At 37.8% G+C, this 26,006-nt stretch overlaps 1 protein-coding gene across 1 annotated transcript; it reads left to right on the top strand.

The window, feature by feature from the left end:
• The first annotated feature begins 8,301 nt into the window (after positions 1-8,301).
• syt9a (synaptotagmin IXa) lies at positions 8,302-24,108 on the top strand. The gene is made up of 7 exons (XM_086175233.1): positions 8,302-8,685; positions 13,569-14,064; positions 14,257-14,812; positions 20,131-20,251; positions 20,348-20,519; positions 20,770-20,899; positions 22,619-24,108. Exons 1-7 carry the CDS (start codon positions 8,538-8,540, stop codon positions 22,685-22,687), a joined length of 1,692 nt encoding a protein of 563 aa, XP_086031359.1. The 5' UTR covers positions 8,302-8,537; the 3' UTR covers positions 22,688-24,108.
• Positions 24,109-26,006: the final 1,898 nt, after the last annotated feature.

The raw sequence follows: 26,006 nt of genomic DNA, 5'->3' as shown, positions 1-26,006 counted from the left end.
GGGATGTTATTTTCACTGTATTATTCCAGTGGTTTTCCATGCCTATAGGCTTACCCTGCACACAGAAGTTATTGGGTTGCAGAAGCCAATCCCAGTTGCGATTGAGAGAGAGGTGGGGGAACAACTGACCGCTAGCAATCACACACTGGGCTGCATATAGAGACAGACAGCTCACTCACATCTCTGGGATATTTGGAGTTTTCAATTAACCTGCTGCTATCCTGGTAGGAAACTGGCTGTCCAGAGAGAAAACATTCAGGAGATTGGAGCACTAACCAATGTATGCTGCATGCAGAGTGCACATCCCTTACACTATTTGCATTCTGTTTCATTAATCTTTTTATTGTCCAGAATTGTAATTGTAAAGCTACAATATTTCACAAGTTTGTATTTTTTCAGTGCATTGGAGATATATAGATTTTTAGAAGCTATTTTCACAAATAACAGCTAAAAAAACAACATAATGCATACTGTTTCCTGATGATTATGAAATAATTACAATGAAATATTTCGTTGTAATAAATCTTCATGGTAATTACATTTTTACCAAATAAAATTTTTCTGCACCCTCAATATATCAATGGAAATGTCAGGCTGAAATAATGAGCCTGAGTGTGTATATATGTTTGCTTATACGTTAATCTTTCCCTTCACCAGGTAAATCCTTTTTATAGGAGCCACCTCCCATGAGCCTCAGCAGGTTTAGCAGGTGTAAAACCCCTCTCTGTGCGCCCCCCCCATGAGGCAAAACACCATCTAACAGAGCAACATGTTTCATTCCCAGAGCTGTCTGCCAATCACACAGATGAAGGACAGGCAGATGAATCCCCCTCAGTCCCACAATAATATCACCTCTTCCTGCTATATTGGAAGAAAAAAAAAAAACACACGAAGGGCACATAAATGGTCTCTTCGAATAGACCATTTCAAACTGAAATTTTCTCCTCAAAATGTATTGGCGTGGTCACACTGTCATTTCAGAGGAGTTTCTCTGAGCTTTAGATCAACACCAACATTGTCTCATAATTATCCTTCCATCCATTTTAAGTATTGCCTTTACTTGGACCAATAATTCAAAGAAAAGAGCCTGAAGAGATACATTTTGAGTTTGGATAAAAGCACTGTAATTGCTCCGAATTTTGTTTTTGTCAAGGAGTCAGCACAGATAGCCTGCCTGGAAGACATCTAATTTCTGTGACTGTCATGCTTATGGAAGAATTGCAGTGAGCAGGCATATAAAACAGCTGAATAAAGCAGAAGTGATTTGGATAAACAGCTGTTGTACAATACAGACATGCACAAAGGACATTTTTCCCTGTGGCATTATTCATTTTTTTTCTGTAGAGCCTGGTTTTATGGTAGCAAATTGCATCAAGTATTTCCATCAGAAAAGGCTTGATACAGTTATGTCAGTGTAAATTACTTTAATGCACTGCTTTATTTATTGATTTATTTATTTTATTTGTCATCTGAATAACAGGAACAAAAACTGTAATGAAAAAGACAAACTGTGGAGGCAACATTATGTCCTGCTTTCTCTGCAACATTTTGTCTCATACAATCTTGAAGATACAACAAAAAGGGATTCTTACTAAGCACTTAAAATACAATAGGACTCCACATCGACAAATAGCAATCATTATTATTATTATTTTACTTTGTTCCCATAGGAGCTGAATTATGCTCTCCTTCTTTCCTTTTGAACAACCTTTTCATTTCGAAAACACCCGTGGGTTCTGTTTCATCTTCCTCTGCTTCATCACTCTCTGATGGGACACTGACTGCACAGAATTCTTAGATGTCATCTTCCTACAAATAGCGCTGTGGATTGTTACCTGTTTTATAAGTTCAATAACCATGACAAACTAAAACTCTTAAACAGGCAAACAACTCAGTGGATTGAACAATATTTGCAAAGTGTATTATAGATATTTTAACAGCCATTTATTATAACCTTCAAAAACTACCTTTCAAACACGGGCTGTGAAAAGTGATAGAAATAAAGATCATGGCATCACCCATATGTTTGTAGTCATGGTCTGAGGGGAAATAGGAGTCTTACTTCTATATTGATGGAAACATAGGACATTTGAGGAAAAAAAAAAAGCTCCTTACAAGGACTTTTCCCAGCCTCCACATGGACTGTTTGATCTCCTGCCATGTGACATACCACTCCATAAAATCAAACAAAACCAGATCAGGCTGCAGCTTCTTCCCACAGGCCATAAGACTGTCTCACTGCTGACACACTGCAGTCTGCACACTGAGCCACTTTAAGTATTCTAACTACTTTTGCTTACTTGTGCTGTCTGTTTCAATTTGGTAACCATAAAACATATCTTGGTACTGTATATTTGTTACAATGATACTTTGTGTAATTTTAAGTCTGTCATTTAAAAAAATAAATAAGTCAAAAATAATTTTAGACCCCTTACTGGAAGTCAAGTTACACAATCTTGTGTACAGTTAACTGTTCAATATTTGACATTTCATTTAATCCCCAACATGTATCTACTCTCCCATATTTTTTTGTTATAATTAAATTGGAGGTGACAATATTTGAATGACACGGTGTGACCTTAGTGTGTCTGATTGAATTTGCAATACTACAACTATTACGAAAGCTATTACAAGCACTGTTACTAGTACTCCTTGTACCAGTTCCATTACAGCAACTACTGCTAATAATAATAACAACTATGATAATAATAATATTAATAATAATCATGATAATCATACCAATAATAATAATATGTTTAATCGTTTGCATATCGTCAAAGATAGGTATAAAGCAATCGTCATTGTTGTTTAGGGGTCAGACCAACCATAGCCTTTCACAAGACAATCAAACTTATAAAGTAACTTATGAAAAGAACATTAAATAATCCTGAATAATTAAAGACATAAATAGACAAATAGACAAATATGTATAGGAAATAAATAAACAATCAAATAAATAAATAGATAAAACATAACCAGCAACATTACAAAAAAAAACCTGGGTTCGAGTCGGGAAAGCGTAAATGTAGAAGCACCCTAAAACTCAATATCCTTTTCTTTATGTTACGAAATGACAAGGACTCCTGTCTGTACAGGACCAGAAAGAGGCACCAGTGGGTTTGTAAGTATTTTTGGCACAGTAATAGTGACATTGTTCTGGTCTACATGACAGCTTGCAACCTACCTCTGGCCAGCCAGGCCTGGGCAAGGCTGCAAGGCTGCCAGGCTGCGGTGCGGCAACTTATTTGAGCTTGAATTTGAAGCTAATGTCTAAAATTAGACCAGAACTAAATTGATGTGAGTAAATAGATAAAAATATAAATAAAAAAAATAAAAAAAATTTTTGGTCTTGCACCAAAATTACAAAGAATTTAAATATCCCACATTCCAGTAGGTCAGGATCAAAGTGTATACATAATTATAAAGTACCAGTATACATAATTAACAGCTTAAACTTTCATGTAGTCATGCCCTCTGTTTCTGTGATTTTTTTTGCTGGATATGCAACAGAAAACTGCTTTTGGTGTGCTGCTTTTCCTTAGTGATCCCTTCCTACCCCATTTACCTGCACTTTTTCTGCATGGCTATTGGTTATTGCATTCATGCAATCTGTTCAGGTGTTTCTTTGCAGAAGGTACTGTCGGATCACTGAGTTGGGTTGAGGTAATTACTTTTAATTTTAACTGCATGTACACTTTTATATTGGCTGTGTTCTACTTCCATGTCAATTTGATTTGAGCCATGTTCTGATGGGATGTTCTCTGTTAACCTTTGTTTAAGCAGCTAAACATTCACAATTGCTCCAGTTTCCGCTGGAAGCTAGCTTTTTAACTGACCTTTCCCCATAACAGGAACCATTTTATGCCAACCCTCAGAGATTAGTCAGGCAGCTATAAATGCTGAATGGAGTGTTCTTGAATATTAAAATTTAATAGATGTGGAGTAATACAAGCAAAGATCCTCTAGAAGTCCTGGATTTATTCCAGAACTATACCAAACACGTAGCATCAGCATCATCAAGTTAAAAGGGACTCCTATATAAGGGAGAGGTTATGTTCCAATCAGCATTTGGTGTGAAAATAAATAAATAGAAGAATTTGAAAAACAAAAAAATGAAATCAATAATGAATCAGTTTTATATAAACAAATTTTGGAGCCTATCCCAGGTGTCATTGGCAAGAGGCAAGGTTCACCCTGGACCGGTCCCCAGTCTATCACCAGGCAACATGTAGAGACAAACAACAACTCACACTTTCATTCACATGTCTTGGCAATTTAGGGCCTGAAATGAATCCACGGCATGATTTTGGACTGTGGGAGGAAACCAGTGAAAATGGAGGAAACCTACGCAGGCATGAGGAGAACACATTCCAACCGCCTATCGGAATCAAACCAGGGGCCATCTTTCTGAGAGGCAGATGCGCTAATCACTGTGCCACCATGCTGCCCCCAACCAATGTATCCAAATGCAATACTGTTAGCTCTGAAATCCAACTTCTTGGCATGTTGCTTGCTGCCCATAGAAGAGACATGTCAGGCTCACAAATCCCTGAATGTGAAACCTCTCAACCAAACACTGAATTTGCTTCTGTGCATTGTCACTGTATTTTCTTCTCCTCCAGCCTTTCCTCTTACCCCCCCATCATACCCAACACTGTCTGTTCTTGATATACACAGCCTTATTTTTCTTTTATTGTACTACCCACAGCCTGTTTTTCTTCATGTCAAAAAGCACATAAACAAAGAACAAATTCATTGAATTAGTTATCTCTTTGTGTATTTGCATGGTGAGACCTGTCACTCAAACACTGAAGTCTTGTCTTTTCACAAGAGATAAATAAACATACAGAAACTGCAACAGAAATCAACGCTACGTAATTTCTTCCTTTCTCTCTCTGCAGCTCTTCCATTAATCACACAGTTTTGTTTTCCATAGAGTGATGACAAGCTCAGGCGTCAGATGTAACATTTCTCTGAAATCAGACAGTAAATGATCCCCCCAGCATTCATCAAGTTCCATGTGCATACAATTATTTCCAGCTTTTGTGTCTATACTTCACAAAAAGTCCAGGAAAGCCCATTAATTCTTGAAGAGAAATTGCAGTACATTTCAAAATACCTCCATTACAGAAAAGATTCCTCTTTCAAATTGCAATAAATTTGGAGCAAAAAGCAACATCTGAATAACAGATGAAAGAACACTATTTTGAGCAAAGTTTCTTGCACCAATACTCATAAGTAAACAATATGTAAGAAAACCTCAATGCCAAACAATGTCAACTATTAACTATTTTTAACGAGAAATCCTCTGTTTGTACCTAAGCGGGTCATAGACTTGGTATTTATAACATGTATTCTTTAAAGTGCCATTGACTAGTAGGCATGTTTTAGAGTAGATCACATTCAGTGTTTTAAATAATGCAGGCTCACACTGAGCCGACACGGTTCAAGACACAGCTCTTTCCTCTTTAAATCAGCCAATCACGGAGGCACTTCACTCTCCTCGAACATCTGGCCTACTCTCGGTCCTGATACTGATTGTGCTCGCTGCATTGGACACTGGGAATGAATTTTTTGTCTCTCCATCAAGGCCCGTGATATGAGGCGCTCATCATTTTGTCATGACCAGTGAAATCACGAGGATCCAGGTCCTGCTTCAAGTCTCTGAGCCCAAAGCGCGCTGCTGCCTCTATCCCATTTTCTTTGCACTGAAAACATTTAACATATATGCTTTTTGAAAACCGTGCACCGAATATGGAATAAACATTCGATTACTTACTGCCTCAAGCCCATCAATCATAGGCAGTCCACAATGAGAGTGTGCTACTCTACTCAAGGTTTTCACCTGAGGATATGATGGCATTATGCTGAAAAATGTATGGATGGAAAGGATGTTGCTTTATTGATAATTTCCTGGATTGACAGATATAAATTAGACATAGCATTGATTGGAATAAAACCAATCAATCTTACGTGCTCCCCACATACTGTCTGAAAGCAATAAAGTAAACATGAAACTTTTCTCGACACCCTGGGGTTGCCAGTCCACTGCAAGTAACGGTAAAGTGGCAGCACTGCCAAAAGTAGAAGAAGGTAAAGCAACGAGTTGAATTCTATCTTTTGAGAACAGAACAACACCAACCAACAGATGAGTAAAAACCAGTGCAAAGTATAAAAAGATAATAACAAGAAAAACACAATTTAAAATTAGCAAAAATACAGGGATAAAAGAACAAAACTGGATTTTTAAAAGTACTTTACATAATAATGATATAATAATGATATAAATAATAATGATAATGATTAATGTTGCACTCATATTAAAAATAATTTAATTTTTATAAATTGATCAATAATTAAATACATATTAGAGTCACAATTTCAGTCTCGGTTTTTGCCTGTATTTGGTCTAAATAGCAAACTAGTAAAGGCTAACCATGAGGATGAAGCTGATGTTGCACCAGGAGAGACTGCAAACAAGTTTGCCATTGGCTTTCTATCTGTACACATTATCTTGACGTAGTTATTTGAACTGTGATTGTGTGTAGCGGCGTCTGGGTTTGACTGTGGATAACTCTGTTCAGTCAGGCTGTTTCTTTCTAAGAGGCTGTCCCTCTGGCACTCTATAAATACATAAAGGTAAACAAAGAATGAAACATAGAAAGACACAGTCGGCAACATGACAGTGAACAGGTGGTGGTTTCTAAAGACAGCAACAAGAAAAACATCGTCATAAGAGGGTTGCAGAAATTTTACAGGTGGTGTGAATGAGAGGAGGGAGGATTGGTGCAGGTTTTTTTCTTCCCCTTTTAAGTTGCCATGGAGACCAAGAAAGCTGACATAGCTGCAAGCTACACACACACACACACACACACACACACAAATGCAGGCACTCATACATGCAGTGTTTTAGTTTGATTCTGTTAGGTTTTTTAGGCTTTAATTTTTTTTTCATATTTTACAAAACTACTGATTCAAATTGAGGCTCTTTCTTAAATTGCCCGTAATAATAAAACAGTAGGGGTCAGTCTGAGAGGATTCAGTCATACATGAATATATATTACTTATAAAAGAGCACAGAAACAAGATGAATGCTCATAGATGGTAAATATATCCATGACAGGAGATGACTGCTGGGCTCTTTGCTCTGAGTGGAAGGATCATGACGGCCCCAACACAGCGAGTCAATTTATCAGTGCAACTGTGTCTGGGTATCACTCAGTGTGCCCATCCTCTCTGAGTAGAAACGATCACGGAATAACCCGGAGCTCTGATATATAAATCAAAAGCATTTAGATTAAGCAATTCTTTGAAACTCTGCTGTCACATGGTGTTTTCTTTGAACACAAGGCCAAGCGAAACTGGGATAAGTGATAAGATAGTGTATGTCAAGCCCACTCTAGCCTCACGTTGAAAGATTCAACTCTGTTTAGTGGAAATGTTATCTTGGTTGAAGTAAAACAGCCTCTAATTTAGCAACTTGTCACTCAGTAAGATTAACTTGGTGAGGTTGAAACTGACTATGTGTCTTTGGCAAGACTTGAATATCTAACAGGAGGTTTATAATGGGAATTTTTTTTTTGAAAATGGCTAATTCTTTTTCCTTAAGAAATGTTTCATGATAATTACCATACCATAAAAGAGACTGTATACAAAAATCCAACATTCCTTGCAGAAAAAAAAAATCAGTATTGGTTAATATCAGGTAAATTCAAAGATGTGTCATTGAATGTCTCTTCAGATGCATTCAATTTGCTTGGTTAATATATTTTTTTCTTCCTTACATCGGCCACACAATCATGGGCTAGTAAATCTAACCAGCTTGGTGCCTCAGAGAAAAAGAAGGGGAAGAAAAGAGAAACCCACCGTGTTCTCTCATTGGTTGTATGAATGCATACAAAGCCATAAGATTCATCATAGTGGAAAACTGAACTGAATGACAATAAATTACACTTAGTGATATATATATATTTCCGAAGCATAAATATATATATATATATATATATATATATATATACATATGTGCGCCTCGGAAATTCCGTTGTACTTCGCTGAGCTTCGATCTCGAATTAAAAAGAAAAGGACAGAAACCTCCTGGCGCAAACCTCCGGCGGAGCGGCGATCCGGATGCGGAGGGAAAGCACACATTTCAGCACCTCGGACAGCGCACCGCGCCGCAGTGGCGATGCGTGAATTCAACCGGTGGCTTTCGATCAGGGCAGCAGCAGCGCGAGTATGTGTGTAGGGTGTGTGTATATAGGGGGGGCGTGACAGAAAAAAAAGAAAAAAGAAAAGCTGGGAATATTTCCTCCATGTGGGCAGGCAACTCACGTCTCTGGTCACGTGGATTAGAGGGTTTTTCTCTCCTTAGACCTCCAAGTCGCTGTTCATTTCGTCGTGGGGATAGGCGTGCCGCTGGAGAAGACCCGGACCCCGGGGGCTCTCCGTGAGCAGTGTGGAATAGCAGGCTGTGTAACGATCGGACCGGCGTGATTCTGCCCTAAGAGACCCCCCATTTAGAAGGATGCTGTTGGGAAATGCCTGGAGACAGAGATGACGAGATTTGTCAAAAGGCACTCGAACTCCTGTCAGATCTTTGTTCGAAGGGAGAAGTGCAGAACGAGCACTGCCTCGATTTCATCTACTACTTCCGAGACCTCGCCAGGCCACGCTACACGGATTCAGGTGAGCGGTTTTTTACAGTCTTGGCATAAATGTTGCATTGAATTTAATGGGGTGGCGCGGGGTGGGTGCTGGAGAGTGGGTCAACAGGCTTTTGGTCAATAGCAGTTCTCTTCATACTATTAACACCACCCCCCACAACTATCAATTATTATTATCTACCCTTTTCCAATTGAGATAGTTCAATTTCTCCCCGCACATTGTGATCCGTACATATCGTATCACAGTGTAACTAAATCCTGCATTTCATTCCCTGCTATCCAACCTGTATTATCTATAACTTTCATCTGTGTTGCCCAAAGCCTTTTCATTACAAATGATCAAACTTACTGAAGTGAATGTGCATTTTTTTTCCAGTAATATAAGCACATTCGCTCATATGTGACAAAATGAACATTAATACATAGTCATATTTCATGAGGAACACCCAGGCTAATGTGTCAGTGTGTGATAGAGACAGAGGAAAATGCCGCTAGGGGTCACATGGTGAAGCGAGGAGGCAATGAAATCCTTTACACAGCAGGGTATTCATTCTCCTTTTCATAGTAAGTAGTATTAGGCTTGATTATCTTTTCATTACTGGGTGGCCCTTTCTCTGCCTCCCTTTCTCTTACATTTTCACTTATTTTGCCTTGTCAAGGCTTCATAGTATACCTTTTACACAGATATGATCAACTTTGACCCGTTCAGTTGGCTACCAGAAAGGGTCACCTGTAAGATTTAGTCTCAGTTCCAAGTGGTGGCTGGCATGATGGCGCCGTGCACGTCACAATGACAGGGGACAAAGATAAAAGCAGAGCTCATGGTTTACTTCGCTGCAGAGATTATTCACCAAATGAAATTAGATTTTCGTGGGGCAGTTTAATTGAAGTGTGCTTATTTTTCAAATGTAATGCTGACAAAGGATTTATTTCTCCTTTGAAAGCCTTTGCTGCTCATGAGGAAAAGGATACTCAGCTGTAATCAGAAAAGTAATTTAATTTTCTCAACTGTGATATTGTCAACCTTATGCCCCCTCTTATATTAAAATTCTACAATTCTGTTCTTTAGATTCTGTGATTGCTGATTCACTAACTCTCTCCCCCGTTGGGCTACACATGGGCATTATGACCGGCCCTTCATTAAAAGAAAACATTTGCGATCTGTACCTGTTTTTATTCACTCACACGTTTGGGCAAATAATGGATTGCAAACATATAGTGCTTTTTCAGCACTTAGTTGCCACCTACACTTTTGCACTTTCGGAGGTATGTGCTCTAAAATTGGCCCATCCTCTCTTTGTAGTGATAACGTCTCTGAATCCTCCCTGGATATATAGATTTTTCTCCACCAGGCTGCACTCTGACTGCCTGTAAACCTGTCTCTGGGCTTAATTTCCACAGATGGCAGGTTCCTTATTCTTCCACATTATTCTCCCAAATCACACATACTCTGAGTGTCACAGAATCTCGCAGCCTAGAAAGGACAGTTTGTCTGTTCACGTGTGAGGTTTTATGGCAGTGCCCACATGCGCGCACACACGCACACACACACACACACACACACACACGCTCATACACTTGCTCATGCGCCCTCTCTCGCTCTCTCTCTCTCTCTCTTGTCTGTCTCTCATGCGCACACACACACACACACTCCTGTGTAAATCCACCCTTCTATCTTTCAAGGGGCGAGCTGCAAAATCTAAATCCTGAAATGTTTCTGTTTGATATTGTGTTCGTTTTGATAAAATGCACACACTGTCATGTAGAATAACATATATATATAGAGAGAGAGAGATTTTTTTTCTTTCATTACTCTCAAGGACCATTTGATCAAATCCCTCATTTATTATATATTTCTAATGTATAACCAGCTGCATTATTGGATTATTAAACATTTTATTAATTAATTGATTTTGAATTGTTCTTTTTAAGACAGTTTTTTGAAACTTTATTGATACATTGATAATTTCCCATCATATTTTAGTCATACATTGAACAAGATATGGCGAACAAGGGGAAATGAGGAAATCTGTAGAATTTCTACTTCCTTAGCTAGCAATATTTGATTTTTTTTTTTCTCCAAATTCTTCAATAGCTATACATGAATCAATGTATTATGAGCTCTATAACATTTTATTATCTCACTGGCTAATAAAATGAGAATGCTTTTCTTTGAAGATTTCTTAGTAGTTCTTGTCTATTGACAAAATCTACTTCCTCTTTTATGGGTTTGGTATTGTCTAAATCTGAATCTTTAAAGGCGCAAAACAGGAATAAAATATTTTAGGTTGATGAAATTGTTGGGGACCATATTAATATTTGTAACACTGGAGGGAAGTTAAATAATGCATTCACTCATCAATGTTTACTGCTTGTCCTGCACAAATGGTCATAGGGTACTGGAACAGTTCCCACCTGGCATCAGGCCAGAGGCAGTGTGCACCCTGGACAGGTTGCCGATCACAAGGCCTCATAGAGAGACATAAAAGATTTAGTCTCTCGTTCACACCAGTGAGCAATTCAGTTTTCGCTTAAACTACTAAAATTTCAGATTGCGTCAGGGATCCAGAGAGTCTGGAGAAAACCCAGTTGGGCACAGAAAGAGCATGCAAACTTATAACAGAGCCATCCTTTATGTGAGGTGAGTGTTCTAACCACACCACTGCCTGCGAACTGCAATAAAGTCGACTCATCAAACAGTGAGTGAATGAATCAGCCAACTGTATCACCTTTGAGAAACACTCAATTTGCATGCAACAGTTGTAGTAATAATTGTGCTCTTTAGCTGGAGATGTGACACAGAGTGCAACAATTTTTTTTAAACCCACACAAGCATGCGACGACACAGAAAATCTAAACACAGGAGAACAGGTAGTCGATTTATAAAAGTCACCCTAATGAAGTGTGTTGTGGAGTCACAGCATTTATGGAGCATCAGTATGTTTCACTGCCCTCGCACAGAGGGAGGCAAAAGCAAACATAGTTTGTACGATACAGGATGCTGAAGACATCTAAAAATAGTGTTCAGAAGCCTGTTATTTCATTTTTTAAATTTTTTTCTGACACTATTTAAAACAATACAGCTTCAAGCATTTTAATATTACAACAGGTAGGAGAAACAAGTACAGTTATTACAACAGGTGTTCAGTTCACCAATAAATCATACTTGTCTGTACCAACAAATGACATTTATCTCTATAAAAAGCAGATTGGATGAATAATTACTGAACAGACTGTGTAAAACTGAAGACAGGATTCACCTTTTCATACATTGCCTGTCCTCCCAGACTCATTAAAACAGTTGTTGCTGAGCAACAGTTCACACCACCGCAGGGAAATTAAGATTGTATTAAAACAACATAAACAGCCTATGGAGAGGGAATTTAATTACATTTTGTTGCATTTACAAAACACACAACAGCAACACCTAAGCCTAATCCATTATTGTTAACATTAGTATGAAATGGTGATTATTAATTATTTCAGCATTAACTGAAATTGTTTTGGTTTTGCTTGTGAATGTAATTAAAGGTGCACATAAGGCAATGAATGGATTGCCAGAGGAAGTATCCATAGGTATTAGGAAAAAAATATTACCAAAGGTCAGCACCTATAAGCTTGATGAAGGGGTGAATGATTGCTGTGGTCACAGAGCAAGACAATAAGCTTATCTTGGTGGCAAAAAGCAGCTCGACCGCAGTTAAACCCCTCAATAGTACGGAACATAATTTGCGGTGTTCGTTATTATATTTAAAACATTATTATTATCTGCTCATTTCAAAGCAACTGTGCCCCCCCCCCCCCAGCAGCTATATAACAAAAAGGTATATACCAAAGCCTCACAGTATGAAGGACCCTGGTTCAATTCTGACAAAGGAACCTTTCTGTGTGGAGTTTGCATGTTCTCTGTCTGCGTGGGCTTCTCAGATTTCCTCCCACATTTCAAAAACATGCAGCAGATTAATTGGGAATTTCCACGAATGAATGAGTGAGTGATATTGTCTGTCTTTGTATGTGACCCTGCAATTGACTAATGACCAGTCCAGGGTGTAGCCCCAGCCCAAGGTGCATCCCGCCTCTTGGGATAGGCTCCAGTATCCTCAGTGACCCTGAGTGCAGGAATAAGCGGCAGAAGATATTTGGATGGATGGTACATATGAACAAATCTAATAAAGATACAGTGAGTAAGCATCTAAGGTCAGTTAGATCCAGACAGTTTCAAAAGAATTAATGACCAAACTTCATCCCCTCCTCATTATAACTCACCAATGGTATATGCTAATGTGGACTCCAAAAATGGAACTGCTAAACTGATATGGTCTGTAAAGAAGGTGCTTTTGAAATTAGAAACCAGACATTCAAAAACAAACATCATAAAGATAGAGATTGGACACTGGAGAGGTAGATTTGCAACCAGTCAACAGCTACAAGGTATCAAGGGCAGTCAATTGCCTGATAAACGTAAACATTTTATATATCATATATTTTGATATTCCTCACATAAAACTGGCAATGTAATGAATCATTCGATATGTGCTGTGACAATTTACTGTACCTGAACTATAAACATATGAAAATATTTTGAAAACCCTCCCCATATAAGGATGTCCTGTGTAGTTAAAATACCCTATTTGGTGTCAAACTTTAATTGAAGCCTTCACTGCTGCTGTAAAAAAGGAAGCTTTCTAACATGTATCATCAGTTAAGGACAGATTTTACTCCATGTGGCACACCGACCCTGAGGAGATATGAAGTTCCATTAGATTATATAATAACAATCATAATAACCGTGAGCTAGCTTGACTGTAATTGCACAGTATCTCCTAATGACCAAGTGTGGAACATAAAAAAGAAGAGAAAATACAGCCCGATCATTAATTTATGCAACTCTTCTCACACTCTCAGATGTATCAGTGAGTCTTCTGTCACTGGTGGTGACTGCCTGTGGCTTAGCCCTCTTTGGAGTCTCTCTCTTTGTCTCCTGGAAGCTCTGCTGGATTCCATGGAGGGAGCGTGGACTCTCCCCAACAACCAAGGAACCTCATGGGCACATCAACCCCACCATGAGCCCTTTGCCCTCACATGCGGCACCCAGGCAGCCAGTTTACACAGCAGTGGACCCTCCTATACACACCCGCCGTGAATCATCACATTGCTCCATTGCCAGAGAGCCCACTCCGGTGGCATCTGTTGTTTCGGTGGAAGCTCCAGGCACACCTGTGTCACCTCCACCTGTGGTCATGGCACCACCAGAGGCAGCTATGAAAATCAGTCACACATCTCCAGACATTCCACTAGATGTTCAGAATAAAAGCCAGGAAAATGGGATTCACACTACTCCTCGAATGCAGAGGCAGACAACAGAACCCCCGCCACCTGGGTGCTCAATGTCAGAAATCGGGTCAGTTTTTAAATTATTTGAATTTTTAAATTATTTTGTATACTGCGCCTTATAATAATACTGGTGTCTGTTGTAATTTAATTTTCTAACAACTCATTGCCTTTCTGCATGTTTCTTACATGTTACATACCTGTTATGATTCAAATTGTGAAAGATTTTGTGATATCTCTTGTTGACTCCCTCTGTTAATAGACAAGGGTCCATTCGCAGACACATGAACCTCTCCAACCCAGATTTCAATGTGGCCCAGTTCCAAAGGCAGGATTCCCTCACTGGAATGGGACTGGGTCTTGGCCGCCTCAAACCTGAGCTCTACAAACAACGCTCTCTTGAGGGGGATGAAGGTAGTCGTAGGAATGGAGGCTGTGGACGCCTCCATTTCATTCTCACATTTGACTGTGACTTAGAACAGTTAATTGTTAAGATACACAAAGCGGAGGATCTCCCAGCCAAGGACTTCTCCGGTACCTCTGACCCTTATGTCAAGATTTACCTGCTGCCTGATCGGAAGACCAAGCACCAGACCAAGGTGCACCGCAAGACACTGAACCCCGTGTTCGATGAGGTCTTCCTGTTTCCTGTGGCCTACTCAGAGCTGCCTACACGTAAGCTGCACTTCAGTGTCTATGACTTTGACCGATTCTCACGTCATGACATTATTGGCCAAGTGGTTGTCGACAACTTTCTGGACCTGGCAGATTTTCCCAGGGAAACAAAACTCTGCCGGGAAATTCAATATGTGTCTTCGGTGAGTAAAAATCCAAGTTTTAATACATTTAGTGAGTTGTGTACAACAAAGACTTGCTCAGCTGGAAATGCTAGACACTATCCTGGCGAGGAAATGCATTGACAAGTCAAAAACACTGATTCAAGAGCTATTGTAAGATAGTTGACTTGAGACATTGACATGTCTTTTTGAATTAAAGTGGACACCAAGTTAGGTCTATAGCTAGCCGGGGAAAAAAACACACTAAAAACCAAATCATACTCAAAACCTAAAAATACACAATACTATATAAATACCAAACTCATACACACACAAATGGTCTACACTCACATAACATTTTCATCATGTTTCTGTTCAAACTGATTTACTCTAGATAGCAATTACCATTCACATAAACACGCAGAGCTGCCACTCAGGGCACGAACCAGGACATCCAGAAATAAGAGGGGGTTCAGTGACACTTCAGCATGCAGAGAGGAGGAGCTAGAAATTAAACTTTCTGTTGGAGGGACAACTGCTTTACCAACTAAGCCACAACCTCGCCTTGTGCACTCACCAACTTATGACTACACGCACACACACACATGCACGCACACACAGAGGCTAACATACAAAAGACATTAGCTGAAACTAAGAATGCCATATGTTATATGATTGAAATGTCTGGTGTCACTATGGATACAAAGTTGAAGTAAACAAATGCTCGGTCACTGTTACTTTTGGCCACTGAAATCCCAGACTTTAAAAATGTTACATGAGGGTGACAAGCCATTTACTGTATGTTGAATATGCAGATATGGTAAGGGATAAATGTACTGTATATATATATATATATATATATATATATCCCAAATTCTGAGAAAGGGATCTTTGAGGCCTGGGATGCCTTTGTGTTCTCTTCATCTCCAAAAATAGTAATGAAAAGTATGTACATGTTCATTCTCTTCCCAGTAGCGTATTAACAGACAAACACCTCGGTGTATCATCTTAGTCAATGAAAATTCAAAATTGAGCACACTGGCACAAGGGCTCCTCACCACTGACTGCTGAAAAGGGCTCTTTTTCATTCTAGAAAAATCAGCAAATCTGAAAAGGCACATATTTTGAAATCATAAAAAGCTTTAACTTTTTAGTTCTTGTGCTGACAGTGTTAAGTAAGACTTGAGATGTTTGGTGTAGCTAAAGTTGAGCAGAGCCATGCACCCTTTCTAAGTCATTCAGAAAATTTTGGTGAATGTCTGCAACAGACAGGTAAAATGTCTTTTTTGTTTTTTTAAAAAATGAAAAAAAAAAACTAGATGTGTTGAAATATATCAGTTCAGTTAGTTCAGTTAATATGATGATCTATTGGGGCTTTTTTTCAAAGGCTGATACTTTTATTGTGGACCCATACAAGTACCTTGTTGCATTTGGCACAAACATCAGCAATATGTGTGTTTTGATGTTGCGTATTGATTGATTTCTAGGTTTGTCTTCATTTTCTCAGTATATCTATTTCAGAAGAAAACCAAGGCTTATCCTCCCGGGATACAAAGAAAGCAAAATACTCTTACAGAAAATGCAACAGAATCAACACAAGACAAGAGGTCAAACAAGCTCCTGGAGCTCCCTCTCTTATTCAGTCCCTGCAATTTCTCTTGGAAAGGAGCAGGGGTTAGGATAACCATGTGGAACATACATTAAAGTGTATGTCAAGGACACCTCACATACAACATACAATACATTATATACAGTATGATAAAGTGTGATTTTATTTCAAAGCGGATGGTAAAAAGGCGTTCCTGTTACGGGTTTACACCATAATCAATAGGAGAAATCTAAAAGATGCTGCAAAATAAAAGCTCAGATTGATGATCAAATAATTAAGAGTATTTTCTGTTAGCTTTTTTTTTCTGCTATATATGGTGGCTTAAATGCATTTCAGAATGGATCCACAAGTTCAAATATTTCTGAAGGTTAGACCATACAGGGTAATGGTAAAATAATGATAAAATGAATAACGATAACAGTGTTTCACTGGTGTAACGCTGAAAAAACAAACAGATGATATAAATAAATTATTTTGATATACTAGAAAAAATGATACAATTCTCAAATAATCAGACTCACTGTGACAACGTATTCTAAAAATATGAATTTTTGTGATATGTTTTTATAATAATTGTTATTTTTATTTGAAAGTAAGGTATCATATGCCGGATCAGAGATACACGAACAAACAAACAAAAAGATAAATATATAAATACATTTAAAAGGCATTAAATTTTCCCAGGATTGCAATAATGGTCGACTGATGCCTTTAGATCAATAACAGTGGCTCCAGAAAAATGTACTTGTCTTAAGAAGAAACTACATCAGTGTTAAAGATAGCAAAAAGCAGTAGAGATTACAAATTGTATATTTACTGATAAGAACAGATTAAGTGGTGCTGAACGAAGCTTGTTGTACAAAAATGGCTTGTTAAAAGTCTCAGACCTTTGTAAATAGCTTGCAAATGGCAAATAATTCAACCTATAAGTGGTCAGACTTTGGCTGAAGGAAATGAATCGTAGGGGACAGAATTACTATTTGGACAAAGTGAAATGCATTAACCTGAAAATGAGACATATGATGATGAAAGATGATGAACTTTGACATCTATGGCATTAAAATGTTCTTAGACAGCAAAGATTTTGCACCAATGCCTCTTGAGCTGTCTGAATTGGTAAAGGATTATGAAAATCATCTAAAAGGCTTATGTGATTTAAAAAGAAAAGAAAAAAGCTTTGGCTTTCCTACTTTGCCTCTACAAGAAAACTTTTAAATGTGTGCATAATTCCCAACTAGCTTAATCCCTGGTTCATCCGTACTTTTGATCTTGTCTTACGTTTAAATTGCAGGAGACAAATTAAACGTGAATTAATCCATGGCAAAATATCAGATTTTTTTCTTTTATTGTTTAAAAATGCCCTGACTATCAATGATGAAAATGCATTATTTCTGAAGATAATTCCATCTGGTATCAGCTGATATCGATGTACCAACGACAGCTAATTAATCCTGATTCAGATAAACACAGAAGGCTGACTTAAGCTACACTTTAAAAAAGATAAATTATCCCAGCTTCACGAATATCTCAACATAATAGATATTTGATTGAGCTGATAAGTCATTCAGTTGTTTTGGAACCCTTACTACAATTTGTTAAGCTGCTTATCTGTTGATGAATATTTTTTTTTTTATTTTCAATTGCAGGACTATATACTGTGCATTGTTTGTTTATATTCAACACAACTGGAGCAAATTCTAAAGGAACTTTCCTTGCAAATTTTCTCACATGACATGATATCCCTCTTAAATTACATTTCAGCTAATATCTTTGGTTTCGACAAAATAAAAAGAAAAAAAATATCAAGTCATTCTGTAAACCTGACAGGTGTTTGATACAACCTGAAATTCCTTTTGGGGCAGGTTCTTAATATCTCCTTATGTTACATAGTTTGTTACAAAACTGATATAATATAGTATTTCAGAGGCGGTGCTCGGCAACAGCCACACATTGTTCCTGGTGTTCTCTATTTTTGCATCAACCATTGTTATTAATCTTTTTTTTTTCACACTATCCAGCTCCTTTCGACGCAGTTTGCTACACAGATGCAAATATACATATAAATTATAATCAAATTACAATAAGGAGTTGTTTCCTCGATTGAAAGAAATTAAAATAGTATCTTTGGAGCCTGATTTTAGGCATGCCAGATCACATTTGAGTTCTTGGCAAATTTAACTTGTTTTTTCATATGGTGATATAGGAGATAGTGACAATTCAAAAACATTTAAAAAATATTCAGCTAATGTTTGTTTAACGTACAAAACCCGTTGCTAGTAGGCATCATATAGAAACTGTTAAACAAACAAAATACATGGACAAATGTTAGCAAGTAAAGGATTATTACTACAAAGAAAATAGTGAATACATAAAATAAAAGCAGATTAATAGAAAATAAGTATTTTTATTTATTTGTGTATTATTATCATCATTATAATTTTTCTATGAATTTGTTTATTTTTGAAATTAACAAAGATATAGTTTGTGCCTTTTTTCCCATGTAGACACCATAGAGCTGATGAGAACTGGCCCCTCTGCACAAGACTTTCAAGGAACAATAGATCTCTTCTTATCCTTTCATGCCTGAAACAAAAAATTCCCTTTCCTTAAATTATCAAAAAAATTTGCCATTGTTATGATCAATTACAATGTCAATTTGAATGACATAAATTGATGGCGGTGCATTTGTGTGGGCAGTCTGTCCTTGTCAGCCCATACTTAAATTAATGTGTACATGTTTTTAAGTAAGCAAATTACTCACTAGACGCCCTTATTTCAGGACGTTTGGGATTGAGGGTCTATTTTCATGATAGAAACGACTGGGGGGGGGGGGGGCGCTCACCCAACCATAATTAATTATCCAGAACAGATTATCACCAACACTTGCTGCAAAGGGAAATGTTGTGTTTCAATTTTCAATTAGTTAAAGTGGTTATAGCTGGAAACTCTGCTCACATTATTCTCCCATTAAAAATCACGTACCAGCTTCTAATGTACAGCATAGCCTGGCTAAAATGTGCCAGCCGAAAGGCAGATTCACAAAGCTTCCTAGAGACATAGCTTCAGGAACAGCATGCTCAATGTCCGAGCATTTTCCATATTGTAATACATTATTTTGTATTTTGTCAATGTGAATAAGGATATTATATTTGAATAGCTATGATAAGAACACCATAGAACATCAACGTTCCTTCACTGACTTTGTGTACCTGCTCCAGGGCTTCTTTCACTCACCAATCAAACTCATTGAACTTTACTTTTACAGATGGCTATGTGACCGGCATATCATGCTAATTCGATGCCAGTAGATCAACAAGAAGAGTAGGAGTTGTTTTCATCACCAGACATGTTTGTGTGTTTTCCTGGTTCTCACCTCATAACTGAAGTTATTTTAAGACAGAGTGATAAGTCAGCTTCTGCCTTTCTGCATCTACACAGAAGTCTTAGTCTCTGGTGAGATGGGGGAGGCTCTTATTGGAGCCATATTCTAGAAAAGAGTATTCCTCAGCCGAAACATGTTTGGCTCTGAAAATATCAGATGGCCAAACCATTTTCTTGCACCTTTGTCGACTGCAAAAAAACCAACAGTGCAACAAATGCTCTTATTTACAAGGCCATAAAGTGTAAGAGCGGCGGTCATGTTTCTTTGCCTCGGTGGACAAAAACGTGTGATACAACTTAAAAATATTGCTGCATTTTATTATTAAATTCTATTACATACAGTGTATGTGTTTTTTTTTTTATTTTGCAGGATAATGTGGACCTTGGGGATCTCATGTTTTCTCTCTGTTATTTGCCTACTGCGGGTAGATTGACCATTACGATGATAAAGGCTCGCAATCTCAAGGCTATGGATATCACTGGTGCATCCGGTAATTAAGAATCCGTTACGTTGTAATTGACTGTAGAGTCACAGTATACTGAATGCAAATGAATGTTCTTCCCTCCTGCTTGTTATATCTTCCCAGATCCATATGTGAAGGTTTCCCTTATGTGTGAAGGCCGCAGACTGAAGAAAAGAAAGACATCAACCAAGAGGAACACTTTGAATCCGGTCTATAATGAGGCCATTGTGTTTGATGTCCCTCCAGAAAATATAGAGCAGATCAGCCTTCTGATTGCAGTGATGGACTATGATCGGTAAGGAACTCCTGAGAAGATCCATACGGATTCTTCTAACCGCTTTCGCTCGACCCGTTTTCCTGTACTCTAGGTTAATCAGGATTCGGGGTCGACCAGATTCTGTTATTTTTGTCCAAGCTTTGGTTTGTGGCTGCATAGAGTCGACAGTTGCACTTGTGTACTTGTTAGATGCCACACACATGTGGGCCACACTGCCACTGTGACATATTTCTCTTTCTCCCTCCCTCCTTCTTTTTCATACTTCCAGAGTAGGCCATAATGAAGTGATCGGCGTTTGTCGGGTTGGGAACGATGCAGACAACCTTGGCCGAGATCACTGGAATGAAATGTTAACGTATCCCAGGAAACCTGTTGCCCACTGGCATCCTCTCGTCGAGGTAAAGGCTGTTCATCGTGACTAGCTTTTAATGAGTATTTCAAGACTTAAAAAAAAATAATACATAGGGCGATAAATGTTTTGGATTGTAATGAGTATCAGGTTGTGTAAGACTTTTTATCTAGTCATAGCCAGTGAAATGAATTATTAGATCCAGAAATTTTAGATTATAAAACTTAATTTGTCTAATGGTATTCAACTCATCAAAGTGGAACTCAAAGTGATAATTAGAAAGTAAAATGCTCTGGTTAGGAAATGTTGTTATGCAGATTTGAATGAAGGGATATGAAAAGCTGTTTTCAAATTGCTATCAGTGAATAATCGCTTAAAGCATTGTCAACCATTTTAAACACTATCTTAAGTGAATGTTAATTAATTCGTTAGAATCCAGTAATATAATGATGTGACATAACACAAGGTTATAATCTTCCTTTGGTTGCTAGTGTTTTGAAGTTGTTGCATCCGCATTAAAGGGAACTAAGGACAAAACTGGAGACATAATTACTCTAAAAGGCTCTACATTTGCTAATGCTTTGATAGATTGTGAAGCCTTGGTGGATAAAAGTGATATGACTGTATCTTTACTATTGAGTACCACCATGACCTGGATCTGCCCTGTGCTTGCATTTGTTTGGGAAAGAGAGTGAAATAGAATCCCAGTCAAGTGAACACATCAATGTGCATTTGACAAAGGAGTAGCATTTTAGAGAGGTCGGACCAACAGCCAGAGGAGATATCACCGAGTCATGTTGTCTTCATAATGGGACGTTGAAATTGGACATGTGGAATTCTACTGTCTATTGACTCTGCAACAACATGAGTACATATATGTATATAGCTTTAAACAATGTTAATTCATGCTTTTGTCATTGATATAGAATCATTAATTGCATTCATAACATTAAATCAAAGTGTGTTATTCATCCCATTTTGGCAAATGAAACAAAGCTTTCAAATACACATTTTTTTCATTTAATGAAGCAGATCAGATCAGGTCAGTCATTTAAAATCTCTTGGTCTTTCTCAGGCCCTCAGGTATAAATAGGGTGCAGGAAAGGGAAGGCAGGACCTAGATATAATCTGGATATCTTATAGTTTTGAAAAAGGAGAATGGAATTACCCGTTATCTAACCTCTAAAGACAGTGTTGTGAATACTGCAGGAAGCGTCGATGAGGCAGAAGGCTCAGTCGAACCCGGATTCCAACTTAGAGGGACACATGCTGGAGAGTTGGGGGAGAGAAATGAGGAAATTATGTTTGCTTTTAACTTGTTACTATGTTGCATTTTTTTACTGGAGTCTAAAGAACAAACCGCCCAAAATTGCAAAATAGCTCTCATTTGCCAAAAGGTTTCAAATGCAGGTTTTGTTTACAGGTTTCCCTGCCAAGTCAGCCACTTTGTCTGCAGATGCCTTTGTTTTTCTGTTCACTGTTGGCACGTATGACACCAGAAGCTGCACAGTCCCGGTGAAAAAAGATTAATAACACACATGCATCAACCAACTGACCTGAAATTAATTAATTAAAATGCAAAGCGGGTATTCTCTTTTTTGTTTTATTGTCTATTTATAGCTTTGTTGGTGGTAAGCATTTGCCTGGAAGTTCCAGAATAGAAAAAAGCTATTAGTGTGAAAATGTGGCTCTGTTTCTTAGGGTTTCTTATTTGTTTTTGAACATGTATAACACAGTTCTTACTGTTTCTGATCTGCTTCCGTCCCAGTACCAGGGGACCACAGGTAGCAGCCAAGGAGGATCCTGTAATTCTTTGAAGACACCGCCTTCTCCCTAGCCACGGCCCACAATTCCTGAATGCACCCTTTGGACAATGTTACCACTGAGTGATGTGCACGTGGTAGAACATGATCACCAATATCTTTAGTGTGAAGAAAAATGAGACAAAATCTGTCTTGGGCTCTGCTCAACTGGATCAGTTGCATGTTGAATGATCACAGAGATATATGTTTCTTTTCTATGAGTTTCCCTTAGAAGCACAGCAGGCATTTGCAGACATTTTCAGTCTGTCTCCCTGGGTTTATAGAGTAGTTCATGTTTTTTACATAGTCTTGTCACTTGTTTTGATGAGGTGGGTCTGTATTTGCACAATGTACTTACAACCAGTTCAACTGCCTTTCTGTCTTTAATTTGGTGGTGAAACGGTGCATGAGGTCTTTGCTCAATGAGATATCTTCTACTTGTTTATTTGTTTTGGTTTCTATTTTCGAAATCTGATGTTTTAGGTCCGTTTGTTGATGTACAGTGAAGGTTTATTTCTGAAGAACGTATCTGTAAGTAAATAAAAAATCAATGTTGTCACTAAATATTACTATTCCATTTAAAGAACCATACTTCATCATTGCCACTTATGTATATGTGTACCATAACCATTTATTTGGATTGTCGTTTTGATTATGACTTCCTTTGCTTTTTCCTTTTTTCCCTTCAGAATTAAAAGCACACAAATAATAAACGAGTATAATTTTTGGTTCTTCTGGACAGCCAGAAAACCTGTTAAAAACTTGCGAAAAGATGTTGAAAAAAGATTCATAAAATAGTGACACTTTTATCTGTTATGCAACATGTATCACTGTCAAAATGAATGTAGAAGAAGTAAAATAATGATGATCAAATTCAGCATATGTGTGCAGATCTCAGTGAACATCTGCCAATTTAACGGCTATTCCATATTTAAAGAAAAAAGTTAGGATAAAGGATCTTATTTACAAATGTTTGGCTCTTGAAATCAATCAGATGATTATAAAAGGGACTCTGGGTGGTCATTCAAAGCACTTTTAGGAAGCAAGTAGTCAGAGAGAGAAACTAATATTTTCAACATGACCCAGAGAAAGCAAGGTGGATGTGTGAAGTTGTTTTATGGTTCTGATTTGCATGCTATGGAGGTGGAAGTTTGGTCTTGTTGTTTCCAGATGTTTGTCTCATTTTGAACATGCCAAGTACTTTGCAATCTACAAACTCCAGGTCCTGAGAACAGCTGGTGATATATTAACATTTTCCATTATCCCCTTTGTTTTAAAACAGTTACACATCTTCATACTAAAGTGTCTTCTGATTAAAGTAAAAAGTTTAAGATCAGCAATTCTCTTTACTGTGCCTATTTTGATGTTCCATATAGGCTTATGCTGTTCAATTTGCCTGGTGTGTTGGTGAGAAACCAGCCCTGGCAGTGAATGGAAGTTACAATAAAACTTTGTAACTGCAATAAAATGTCTCTCCCATTGATTTTGTTCACATTCACAATCATGATCCTGCAAGCATCTTCTATTGTAGTGTGGTTTTGGTAGAATTAAGAATTACATACTCCAGCAGGGACAACCTTAAGAAAGGGGAAAGAGACAGTTTTGACAAATCTTGAAGAGATTATTCTCAAACTGCTTTTACTGAGAAAAGAGAGTGACAGTCTTTTGAAAAAGACCAACCTCTGAAATAACTTATAGCGGAGGTCTTGAGAAACTAGGTGATTTACTAAAAAAAACTGACATAAGAATGTCATACAAATAATAACTTAATTTCTATGGGGTGTTCTGGCACATGGGCTTAGAGCGGTCATCCTTGGAATTGAACATTCCTGGTTTGATTTGGCTGTTGAAATGTTATTGAGCAAGACACTGGCGCTGGTCAGTATCTGCTTTCTGCTCATGGTTCATCCATGATGAGTTAAATGCAGTGATTCATTTTTGCTGTCCTGTATGTATAACTGAATGTAACAAATACAGACATTTCTTCTTTCTATAAAATTAGGTTATTGTAAATCCTTATAAAATGTAAATCAAGAACTGAAGAGCTACACTGCCTAGGAAGTGCCTATGGAGGGCATATGTAGTCTGAATATGAAGTATGGTCGGTCAGACCTGAATTAGTTCGTAGCACTTTCAAAATAAAAAAAACAGAATTATGAGAATCAGTTTTAGGTGTAGCTGTGTATATTCACAATGGTAAGACATTTACCATTGACACCTTAAAATATCTCAAACACAAAAAACATCTGTTCAGTAATCCCTCACGTTTCACCAATATTCTACTTGATACTACTAATTTGCCAGCCATTGCTGCATATTTTACATATTCATTTTTTTGAATACCCATTGCTTCTATAATATCAAATTTAGATATAACTCAGTCGTTAAACATAATTATTATTGAAATGCAGGCACATCAAACAAGGTCCAAAGACCTCTTGTAGTTGAGATGTCTGATTGCGCGCTGCATTAACTATGACTGTTGAGATAGTGTTTAATGGCTACAGCAGAAAAAAAATGAAAATACAAAATATAGAATTAGTGAACTCCTGACTTAACAACTGTCTTAATGAGGTACATTTTGCAAATGGAGGTTTTTAACATTTATCGTAAATATTGCATGGTTTACACTTCTTTTCATTACTTGACCTTATGTTGTCCCTCATTACAAGTTTGGTGTCCTATATTTTCTTTTATTGTCTGTTCAGTAATATCAACACTACATCATATGGGACGGAATGTTTGTGTTGACAACACCTTTAGTGCTCCACATAGAGCCACTAAACAATATAGTAATTCATTTTGATGTATTGTCCCCACGAAAATGACAGTCATGTTCTCTGTGTACTGCAAGGAAGAAAAAAATAAGTTTGATCAAATATGCAATACAAAACAACCTATTCATTATGCTTAATTAAAATGTCTACCTGACAGCTGAACTTTTCCATTGTGCCACTCTCATCAATATCAGTAAACACAGGCCAATTTCCATGACTGCTTCTATTTATGGCTTGCTTGATGGCACAGAATTCCTAACGAATAATAAAAATCCTTTATGAATGTCAAGGGTCTCCATGTGCTGTCGTGGCAGCTGGCCTTCTGTGGCCGCTGCAGAATCTTTTTGATAATCGTGACCTTGTCTCCTCACTCTTCTTCTGATTATATCATGAACACCATGCAAAAAGTAAGGAAAAAATGGGTGTGGAGGTGGATTGTCATTTCAGTGACAGGAGCGTGTGGGTTCCTGGTACGGTCTTGTTAGAGAATATATGACACATTTCTGGTTGGTTGCACTACAGTGATCCAGGTGAGATGGTGGGAACAAAGGGGGGGGGGGTCTCCTCTATAAGGCAT

This window comes from Fistularia commersonii, chromosome 27, assembly GCF_037954325.1.
Source record: "Fistularia commersonii isolate RoL2024-O1a breed Wild chromosome 27, RoL_Fcom_v1.0, whole genome shotgun sequence".
In the NCBI taxonomy this organism is placed as follows: Eukaryota; Metazoa; Chordata; class Actinopteri; order Syngnathiformes; family Fistulariidae; genus Fistularia; species Fistularia commersonii.
Note: the sequence above shows the minus strand (reverse complement) of the source record. Positions and strands in the feature narration are given on the sequence as shown.